The sequence below is a fragment of the Cololabis saira genome, chromosome 16 (genome assembly GCF_033807715.1).
Source record: "Cololabis saira isolate AMF1-May2022 chromosome 16, fColSai1.1, whole genome shotgun sequence".
In the NCBI taxonomy this organism is placed as follows: domain Eukaryota; kingdom Metazoa; phylum Chordata; class Actinopteri; order Beloniformes; family Belonidae; genus Cololabis; species Cololabis saira.
Genome location: NC_084602.1, coordinates 27,783,692 through 27,795,058, shown reverse-complemented (window position 1 = coordinate 27,795,058; position 11,367 = coordinate 27,783,692). Strand labels below are relative to the sequence as shown.

Sequence of the window (11,367 nt, the reverse complement as noted above, 5' to 3'; positions counted from 1 at the left end):
AAATATAGAAGACCCAAAAAATCTACCATAAGGTCAAGTAATCCTTTGTACACAACAAGTCTACGGTTGGAACATGTCTTTTAGTGACCTCCACTTGGTTTAGCATTATGGGGCTTCTAATTGAAATACCATGTTTAATTCCTTTAAAGACCTGCCTCATAGCATTTGGTATAGCATCAACAACTATAGCAACTTCTTAGGGTGTTGCAGGTATGTTAAATCTATTCAAATATTCTGTTTGTGATATGAAGGATCCATTACCATTCAAAAGTTGTTGGACAAGCACAATCACATTATCCATCCAGTTCTTATAGTAAAGTGACTTATTCTTATATAGAATAATCCCATTGTTCCACATTTAATATGTAATTGGGGAGAGGTTGGTGAGAAGTTGTCAAATAGAATTCTATGAAATTTTTTGCACACCTCTGGCATTTTTAATCAGAAGTATTGATAGTCTTGGAGATTCCCTCAGCCTTTGACGGTAATATCCTTCCGTTTAAGGACAGGTCTCTCATCAACCACGTGTTAAATGTTGTTTTTATTTGTTGTATAATTTAGTCACAGTTTGAAATGCTGCACAAATGTTGTTTTTTTTTTTCAATAATCACACCTAATTATGTACATTTCCCTTTAACAGGAATACCATTATACTCTGTCAGTGTGGAATGTTTTTGTGGGAACAGAACAGATATATCAAGATTTTTTTTTTAAACCTGACAACGAAGAAAATTCTTGGATACAATCAATTGCATTGAACTTCATGTACATTAGAAATAAATATTGCAGTGTCATCAGCTAACTTTGATCCTTTGAAGTGTCCATCTAAAATTAAGATACCCTGAAATTGACTTTTTTTCAAATTTGCACATACATAATCTGCGTAACCAGCTGAAATAAGAATGATCTCAATGGGCAACCTTGGCTAATTCCTCGACTGATGTTGAACTTTCTCGTTGTCCCATGTGCCAATTTAATACTACTACTGTCATATATATATATATATATATATATATATATATATATATATATATATATTTGTTTTTTATTTATTTTTTTCCTTTATATAAGAAAGCTACGTTTAAAAGTGCGTGCAGCTTACTAGATGCAAAAGTGCACAATAAAAAAAATCTTCCCCTCTCAAATTTTTTTCCGTAAATAGCAGTTTCTTTTTTTACTTTTTTTTTATTTAACATTTGCAAAAAGTACAATGATTACAAATCTTCACATTATGCAATTTCAAGTTGAATTATAACATATAAAGAGTATAACTCAAATAAAAAACAAAACAAAAAGCGTAACACATTAAAACCAGCCAGGGGGGATGAAATTATAACAGAAAGCCAAAACATTTACATACATTTATGGTTTTGATTGCTTTTGAATTTGTAGAAAACTTAATAAAGTCCAGATACTGATTGAATTCACAATGAAAAGTAAAAAAAGAGGGTTTTTTGTGTAAGAATTTGGATTTGTGGATGTGTGGAATTTTGCAAGGATAATCAACAAATTAATAATAAATGTTTCTTTTGGCTTTGTTCTAATCGTTACATTGTCAAAAACACCAAACAACACATCCTTCCAAAATAATTTGAAATCAGTTTCAATGCTTTCAGACACAAAATTACACATATCACTGCAAAAGGTTTGAACAATGGGGCACAGCCAGAATAAGTGATTCATTGTTTCCAAATTTGCAGAACAAAAAGTACATTTTGAATCGATATTTCTTTTGAATCTTTTTACAATGTGATCATTTGTAGGATAACATTTATGAATTAACTTAAATGAAATTTCTTTAACTTTGTTTGTCACCAGGTATTGGTTGGGTGAGAGCCAGAACTTCTTCCAGTTAATATTTTCTACATATTTATTCCAATATGGGATCACGTATGGAACTGAAGAGATATCCCTTTTAAATAAAGTTCTAATTGTTTTATTATTCTTATTATGGTTGCAGGATAGGCAAATTTTGCCAACTGTCGTATCAATCAAAGGTAGCAAGGCTAATTGTCGGGTTTCCATTCTCATTTGATAGCAGATGTTTCTTTTCTTTATTTTTTTTAACTTTATTTAAAATAATTATCACAGAATAGTATACAGGAACAGTATACAAATAGAATACAGAACATGTGCCAGGGGTGATGTTCGTTATTCAAGAAGATTATACATATTACACAAGTCTACGGTTTTAGTAGCCTTTTCATTTGTTGATTTAGTGATTAGTTTTAAGTAAAGTTCCATTTATTTCTGGAAAACATAAAAGCAAGGGGTTTTCTTTGAAAATGTACTCTTATGAATATGAAATTTGGCAAGAAATAAAAACAGATTTATCAAAAAGTAAAATTTTCCTACTTTCTTAGGGTAACAATGGAAACCAAAAACAAAATTTTCCCAATGTGAATTAAAATCTATAGTTAAAGAGTCAATAATAGATTTGCTAATATCTGCCCATAGTTTTTTCAAATGAGAGCAAAGCCAGAATAAATGAACAACTGTTTCTGGATGTAAATTACAGAAGGAACAGTTCGTATACATGTCCTTTTTAAATTTCTGCATGTAATGGCTAGCAAGATAATATTTATGTATGATTTTGTAAGAGACCTCCTTAACCTTATTTGTGATTTTTTTTAATTTACTAACATACAGTGCAAACGACACATACTATACTAATACTAATACTAATACTATACTAATAATACTATAGTTTAACATCCCACGAGATTTCATAATAATACACTATGAAACAATATATCATGATAATGCCAGGAATGATTATTAGAGTTAGAATTGGTAGTTTATGTATTGCAATGAGGGGTGAGGTCAGACCAGGGCGTCAGGGAAGCGAGCACTTACTGTATTTGTGATTAAAAACTTGTTAGGAGGCATCGAAGTTTTTTTCCAATCAATAAATAGCAGACGTTTCGGTTTGTCAACGCGAGAGATGGACGTCGTCGTTTTACGTGATGGCGTCACTGTTGCGTAACGTTTCTCATCATCCCATTGGCCCGCACATTTCCGGCTTCTTCCTCGAGATTGACAACACAGATGAATTCAACACCCGTGACAGTAGTACACATTTAAAACAGCCTGGGGCTGATACTAACCCCCACCAAAAAGGGCTTACAACTTTCAGTAACTTCTTAGCCGTGAAGGATTAACGACAAACCGCCCGATTGGTGACTAAAGTGGGATTATTTGTCTCGGAGCGGATCGCAGTCATGATGGCGTCCAGCTACAACGCCAAGGAGGAAGACGGGCACATCTCGGGGACGTCGAACCACGGCGGAGCCGGCACCGTGAAGACCAGGAAGCCGGACAACACGGCCTTCAAACAGCAGAGACTGCCGGCCTGGCAGCCCATCCTGACGGCGGGCACCGTGTTACCAGCCTTCTTCGTGATCGGGCTGATCTTCATCCCCATCGGCATCGGGCTGTATGTCACATCCAACAACATCAAGGAGTTCGAGGTGCAGTTTATGTGTTTATTTGGTTTATTTAAAAAGGATCCCCGTTAGTCTTCACCATGGGAAGACTATTCTTCCTGGGTCCACACATAGACATACAAAAGATTACAATAATACAACTCAAAAAGGGTGAAAAACATTCACTGGAATTCCTGAAATAATAAATTGAAACAAAATAAAAGATTAAGTAACCAACCATCCACATCTTAAGTAACAATATTTGCTACTATCACAGGATCTGTATCCACTTTTGAGCAAAATAGTTTGCAACGACTTTATAATTTATAATATACCCATACCTCTATTTATAGTAGTATAAATATACTACATATCATAATATACTCATACATTATAATATACTAATACTACTATACTATATATACACTCATAGCCTACAGTGATTTAGAATATATTTACTATTACATTTATAATATACTTACAATTTGCATAATAATCACAATACACATTACAGTAATATCTGCTTCTCTTTTAACACACAATCAATGACAGTAAACCCATTGTTGCTCAGCTTCGTCCAGATTATTCTACACTTTGTACCGTTTGTACCGCAGACCCGTAAAAATAGCCGAAGCTGTTTTATATTCATGTGCATAACTTAGGATAAAACAGGTCACATTGGTTTTTAATGAATTACTTAAGAATTATCAGCACTGTTCAAGCACAGTTTTTATTTATTTATTTATATATATATATATATATATATATATATATATATATATATATATATATATATATATATATATATACACATACAGGACTGTCTCAGAAAATTAGAATATTGTGATAAAGTTCTTTATTTTCTGTAATGCAATTTAAAAAAAAAAAAAAAAAAAAAAAAAAAAAAAAAAAAAAATGCCATACATTCTGGATTCATTACAAATCAACTGAAATATTGCAAGCCTTTTATTATTTTAATATTGCTGATTATGGTTTACAGTTTAAGATTAAGATTCCCAAAATATTCGAATTTTTTGAGATGGGATATTTGAGTTTTCTTAAGCTGTAAGCCATGATCAGCAATATTAAAATAATAAAAGGCTTGCAATATTTCAGTTGATTTTTTAATGAATCCAGAATGTATGACTTTTTTTTTTTAAATTGCATTACAGAAAATCACAATATTCAAATTTTCTGAGACAGTCCTGTATATATCTCCAGTGGGCTTTGAATAGATATTAAACAAACAACATACCACCTAATGTCTAATAATGAGGCTAAAAAGCAAAATAAGACCTATTTTTGTGTAGTACCAAACTTAAAATCAAAGGAGTGCTGAAATTGTAGAAAACAATCAGAGGAAGGAAAGGTGTGTCTAATGAAAAACAAGGCATTGCAGCTCAAATCATCACTACCGACTTTCAAATTGAATCTACAGGACTGTCTCAAAAAATTAGAATATTGTGATAAAGTTCTTTATTTTCTGTAATGCAATTTAAAAAAAAAAAAAAAAAAAAAAAAAAAAAAATGTCATCCATTCTGGATTCATTACAAATCAACTGAAATATTGCAAGCCTTTTATTATTTTATTGTGCTGATTATGGCTTACAGTTTAAGATTAAGATTCCCAGAATATTCTAATTTTTTGAGATAGGATATTTGAGTTTTCTTAAGCTGTAAGCCATGATCAGCAATATTAAAATAATAAAAGGCTTGCAATATTTCAGTTGATTTGTAATGAATCCTGAATGTATGACATTTTTGTTTTTGTAATTGCATTACAGACAGTCCTGTATATTAATATGGTCTGAATGTATTAGATCAAAATAAGTCCCCCATTGCGTAAAACCACATGGCATTTATTTAGTTTAATGTTTTTGTTCTTGTATAGATGATTACTAAGTGAATACATGATAGAACAAAGTGTTTTTTTCTGTTAAGTTTCCCTATGTTCTTTAGATTGATTACACAGGTGTGGAAACCAGCAACCCCTGCTACAACTGTGCTAAGAACTTCAGCTGGAACAGCACAACACCTTGCAACTGCTCTATGAGCTTCACATTGGAGCAGCCATTTGAGGTGAGCTCAAGTCCTGCACAACTAAGTAATATTGACCCAGTGAATAATGCATGCCCTCAGCTTCACTGCTCCCTCTGCAGCTTCTGTAATAAAAGGGCGAAGAACAGTTCCAGACACAATCGATCCATTAAGATCTATTATAAGAGAAAACGAAGAATGTTCACCACTTCACTATTGATTATTCTATTCATATTATTCTCTAGCCTTGCTTTTAGTGGGCCTGCATTGATTATTTATAAAAAGCTTGAAGCTGCTTGCAAATTTGTTTAGTTCTTTGTTAAACACAACAACAAAACAAAAACATTTGATGGAGACTGAAAATAAACAGAATATATGAGAAAAAAAAACATGCATGATTGAAATTGGATCATGATAATTCATGAAAAAACTCTTTTATAATTCTGAAGAACATTCAGACATTGGCATTGAAATGTGGAAGAAGAGATAATTCTAATCCAAGAATTGTTGGCTTGTTGTAGCTGAAAAACATGCAGTTAAAGAAATATCCCTTTCTCCTATTATTTCAAAAGTATAAAACCATTGATTCCTAAGCCAACAACAGGGTTGGAGCAAGTTTTCAAAGGTTTTAATTTTTAATAATATGGTTCAAATTATGTTAGCCACATCAGTCATTCATTAATGAATGTTTTTCTGTGAAATTTGCTCTTATAGGATTTCATATACTATACAAATAAAACTATTATATTTATGTAATTATTTCTTCTAAATCTTTGTATGTACGTTTGTATGTATGTTTTTCTTCAACTTTTAGTGTGGTCTTATATTTTATTGCCACTTTTTCCATTTATTTTCAACAGAGTTAATTTAATCAGCATGTTCGCATTAATGAATTCTCCTTTGGTGCTCCTCCATTTGTTGTTAGTCCAAAATGTTCCTGCGCTGGAGTTGTGTTGTGCTGGGTAGAATAAGGGTGGATTGTAGTTATTAGTCCAAACTCTTATAAACTGAAATAAATCCATCCATGCAAAGAACACGGACAGAATAGATGTGAGGGAATGTTTGAAACCACATTCACAGATTATACGTTTTTAGCATAATAACTATGATGAGGTTACTCGTAACCCAAGTGGTTTTTATGGTACTATGTGCAATTACCTATAATCAAGCTGAAGTTATTTAGACTCAGTGTTACTCACAACAGGTTGTAATTGTAAGACCAGTTCAGAGGTTTTTTTCTAATAAAATAAATAATAATAATAATAATAGTAACAAAATAATACATATGGACAATAGGAATAAAGGTCTGCTCAATGTTTGACATTGGCAACCCTGAATAATTTTCAAAAGTCTGAATATTTTATTGTTTCCATTCATGGTTGCATCAAGGATTCTTCTCGTGACCATCCTTTTCTCATGCACTGACTGTAGATGGATGCTGATCCGGGGAATAATGTAACATCAGTGCACAAGCAAAAGGAGAACTGCTACATGCTCTTAGAGCACATTTTCCCTGTGTTGACATACTCTCTGTGACATGGTCTCTCCTGCCCCTACAGAGCAACGTCTACATGTACTACGGCTTATCCAACTTCTATCAGAACCACAGGCGCTATGTAAAGTCCAGGGATGACAGCCAGTTGAATGGTGATCAATCTTCTCTGACGGTATGTTCTATTTTTGTTGAACCTGTATGTTGTGCAGATAAGCTGCTAATTGCTCTTCCATAACCTGAATACTCTTTGCCCTTTAAAGAATCCCAGTAAGGAATGTGAGCCATACCGTACAAGTGAAGGACTGCCTATTGCTCCATGTGGGGCCATAGCTAACAGTCTTTTCAATGGTAAGTCATGCGAAACAACTTTTCTCGGTTGCAATTAGTGTTGGTGCTGTTAATTCTGTCAACCAGTGTTGACCACTGAAAGTCTGCTTCTCTGTCTCAGATACTCTTGAACTCTATCACATTGATTCCAATGGTACCAGGACTCTAGTTCATCTGGTAAAGAAGGGAATTGCATGGTGGACTGACAAGCATGTGAAGTTCAGGAATCCTGGTGTCAACAGCAACCTTACTGCAATTTTCCAAGGTGACATTACAAAGTTGTACATAAATGTTTTTTAGATTTGTAAACTGGGAAAAGAACAAAGAAAATGACATCCACCCTCTTGAGTGTTGTAGTCACTAACTTGGCTTTATTTGAATCTTGCTCAGGCACTGCTAAGCCAGTGAACTGGAGGAAGCCGGTGTACGAGTTGGAGCCATTGGATTCTGAAAACAACGGCTTTATCAATGAAGACTTCATCGTGTGGATGCGCACAGCGGCACTTCCTACCTTTAGGAAGCTCTACCGCATCATCCACAAGAAGCCCAACACCACCCCTACTCTACCTAGTGGCAAATATGTGTTGGAAGTCACTTACAGTATCCTTTGCACACTTAAAAACAATCAAAAGCTTGTTTTTTTCTACATAAATTAGAAATTCAGCCTCTGGGCCATGTCTTTATTTTTACCGCTTCTAACCTCCTTCTCTGTGAGGGATTCTGAGGGGCGGGGCTATGATAATGAGGCTCTGCGCTGATTGGCTGCCTGAATGACGTGTAGCAGGGGAGGGCACAAAGCCTCGCTCTGGGTTAGAAGAGCAGCATGCGACACTACTAAAGCGTGTCCCATGCGAGCGAGCGTCAGCGACAAAATCAATTCCATTGCTTTATTTTTTTTGTATTGGACTATCCCAACTGGCCGCGAGTTTAACGGTTTCAGTGTGGACAGAGAGCGTCCGATGTCACGCAGCTCGACGCGATAGTCGGACGCTCGCATGCAGTTACACGGTGTAAACGACTCCCAGGGATCTTAAAGCCTGAATTAGGGTTCTGCGTTAAATCGACGCGTACCCTACGCCATAGGCTCTGCGTTGGTGTAACGTGGAACCATAAATCAGCCTTTAGTTACCTGAAGACTACACTATTCACACAGGAAGATTTAATTCTAAACAGGTACACCACAGTTCTTTACTCCGATTCCTCATCATTTCATTTCTTATATTACAAGACAAATGAATCATGTTAACTGTAAAGGTTACGTAACGGCAGGAGCAGAATCTGAACGGCTCGTAAAAGTCACATGACACTGGAAGGATCATCCGGGCGGCTGTACAGACACTGCAGAATTTGGTTGCTTTCCTCCTTCTCTGAGTTGGCAGGGTGAGGGGAGACGACTTTATATATGTTAAAGCAAGAAAAAAACGTGTTATTCATAATAGGTCCCCTTTAACATAGCAATCTTTGGAGCTGTTTGGCAAAACTAACAATTTATCTTTTAACTATAAGAGTTAAGACCAGAACTGTGTTGTGTTGTATGTTTCTTATCCAGATATGAGTATCTAACTTACTGATAAAAGGGCTTATTATTTACAAATTGTACAGATACACAGTATTCTTGTTCTAAAGACTGACTAAACATATTTATATCAACTTTAAAAATTCAAACAACAGTAGTCGATTTTATACTGCTGTCTCAATGTATTTTTCTTTTTACACTGAGGGTGAAGTAATTGTTGTTGTGTCGACTTTCATCCCAGAAACCTCAGGAATTTCCTTTAACTTCATGTAATCAGATTACCCTGTGCTTAGCTTTGACGGTCGCAAGCGAATGATCCTGAGTACCATCTCCTGGATGGGAGGCAAGAACCCCTTCCTGGGCATCGCCTACATCACCGTGGGCTCCATCTGCTTCTTCCTGGGCGTGGTTCTGCTCATCATCCACCATAAATATGACACCCGAAGCAACAGTGCTGATATTCCAAACTGAATGGTTCCTGTGCTGTTTTCCAGTCTCTGCATGCATGGATGACCCTAAAGGGTCCGTTTTGGACTGCTTGTTAGTTTTAGCTTAGATACACTGTCTGTCTGTCTGCCTGTGGTGTGACTGGGGAGCAGCAATTGTTTGTTCATAGTTACGTTTATGTGTTGGTCACCTATGTGTGCATCTGTATATTATAGTTTCACGCTAGTTGCTAAAGATGTCCTTCTTTGTTGTCAGATTTCTTTTTTTTTTTTGGTTTATTTATCTGCACAATATCAAAGTTCTTATATTTAATTTTAGCAGAGCTTCGTGAATGGCTTAATTGAAGGATCATATTCATTCTTTAATGGAAATGATTGTTGTATGTTCTGAACCTTGTCCTGCTGATGAATGTACTATAATATATCACGGATATACCTCCGGTTCTTGAGATGACCTTGGTTACAGAGTGGGATAGTAATTGCTTGCGTGCTGTTAATTGTGGCAAACATTGTTAAATGAGAAGTATTTAGTCACTGGAGATGCCTATAGAGAATATTTGTGATAAATACCTGCCTACCACTCTGACCTGGTCTTGTTACTCTTTACACAGCTAGTCTTCCTTAACTGCTACAAAATACCTGTTGAGGATGCAACATTATGCTGTTCCCTTTTTTTGCCCCCCAGTATTCAATCTTTCTTTTGGACACCGTTTCTCCCTAGGTACAGCACCAATAAAAAAAACATGACTTTGTAATAGCTTGGCCTGAGTGTTAAATCCTCGTAAAATCTTTAGAGCTGACCAAATGTTATGCACTTTACAAAATATTTGCTATACCCCCATTGTTTCACCTCCAACTTATTTCAAATTGGAAATTATTGGTTTTTATATGGTTTTAAGGGTCCAATTAAAAAAAACTCTGTCAGTCTGTTGATGTCATGTGCAGTGTAATTACTGTGTGCTGAAATTAAACTACTCATTAATACCGGTGTATGTTAATGCATGGCATCCTGACCTGATAAAGAATTTTAGCTTCTACAAATGTCCTATAATTTTTTGCTTTTGTTGTTGGAACTGTTTCTAGGAACACAGTATAGTTATGTTTAGTTTCAGGATTCTTGGAAAGTGTTCTGTCACATACTGAGATGCTGCAAAGCAATGTTAAAATCACTTTCAAAGAACAGATGGCAGTGAATGCAAATCATATAAAATCAGGTTCATATATAATGTGCGGTATCAAGGGTTCAGTACTGAACTGTTTATCTTATCATTATTGTTGTCGTATCTAAACTGTTCAAATGTATTTTATTTGCAGGTGGTCCGAATAAAACTGAAAGAAATCTAAAACTTTTAATGAGAATAGATTATCTTTAAATCTTTATAAAACATGCTATTTAATAATAGAGATTCACATATTGACCCTTCATTGGATATAAAAGGTATTAGTATTGATAGAGTAAGAGAAATTAAGTTTTTGGGTCTTATTGATGAGAATATTTGTTGGAAGTCACATTAGTGGTATAAAAACAAGAATAGCTAAATCAATAGCTTTGTTAAACAAAGTAAAGGATTAATTGAATAATTATGCATTATATCGAATATATAATTCTTTGATGGTTCCATTTCTGACTACTTGCATGGCACTTTGGGGGAACGACATGTCAAAACCGTAGGAATCCAGTTTTTATTTTACAAAAAAAGAGTATTTATTTATTTATTTATTAGGTTACAGTTGATTTAGTTGATTACAGTATTTTGAAGCTAACGTACAAAGCGTAGAGGTGTTTACTGAGCAATTTACAAAAAAGACAAATCCAGTTTAATATAAAAGGATGTGAGATATTTATAAAACCAAGATTCAGAACAAAGGTTTTGGAGCATGTGTTTCAGTTTATGGAACAATCTGGATAGAGTCTAAAGAAGGCAAATCAATTATTCTTTCTAAAAAGATTGTTAAAGACACTATAATAAGAAAATATAATATATTTATAATATAATGAGATTCATTTGTTTTGTTCTGTGGCTTTGAGTAGATAATTAATGAAGAGTAAAATATGATGAATTGAACGGAAATTGGTGGCACGATGGTCCGCAGCTGTTTTTAGTTCTATTTTATTAGTTA

At 34.5% G+C, this 11,367-nt stretch overlaps 1 protein-coding gene across 1 annotated transcript; it reads left to right on the top strand.

Moving 5' to 3' along the window:
- The first annotated feature begins 2,998 nt into the window (after window positions 1–2,998).
- On the top strand, window positions 2,999–10,230 carry LOC133462309 (cell cycle control protein 50A-like). Its single transcript, XM_061743500.1, has 7 exons — window positions 2,999–3,470; window positions 5,385–5,504; window positions 7,022–7,129; window positions 7,218–7,305; window positions 7,406–7,549; window positions 7,675–7,884; window positions 9,078–10,230. Exons 1-7 carry the CDS (start codon window positions 3,222–3,224, stop codon window positions 9,269–9,271), a joined length of 1,113 nt encoding a protein of 370 aa, XP_061599484.1. The 5' UTR covers window positions 2,999–3,221; the 3' UTR covers window positions 9,272–10,230.
- Window positions 10,231–11,367: the final 1,137 nt, after the last annotated feature.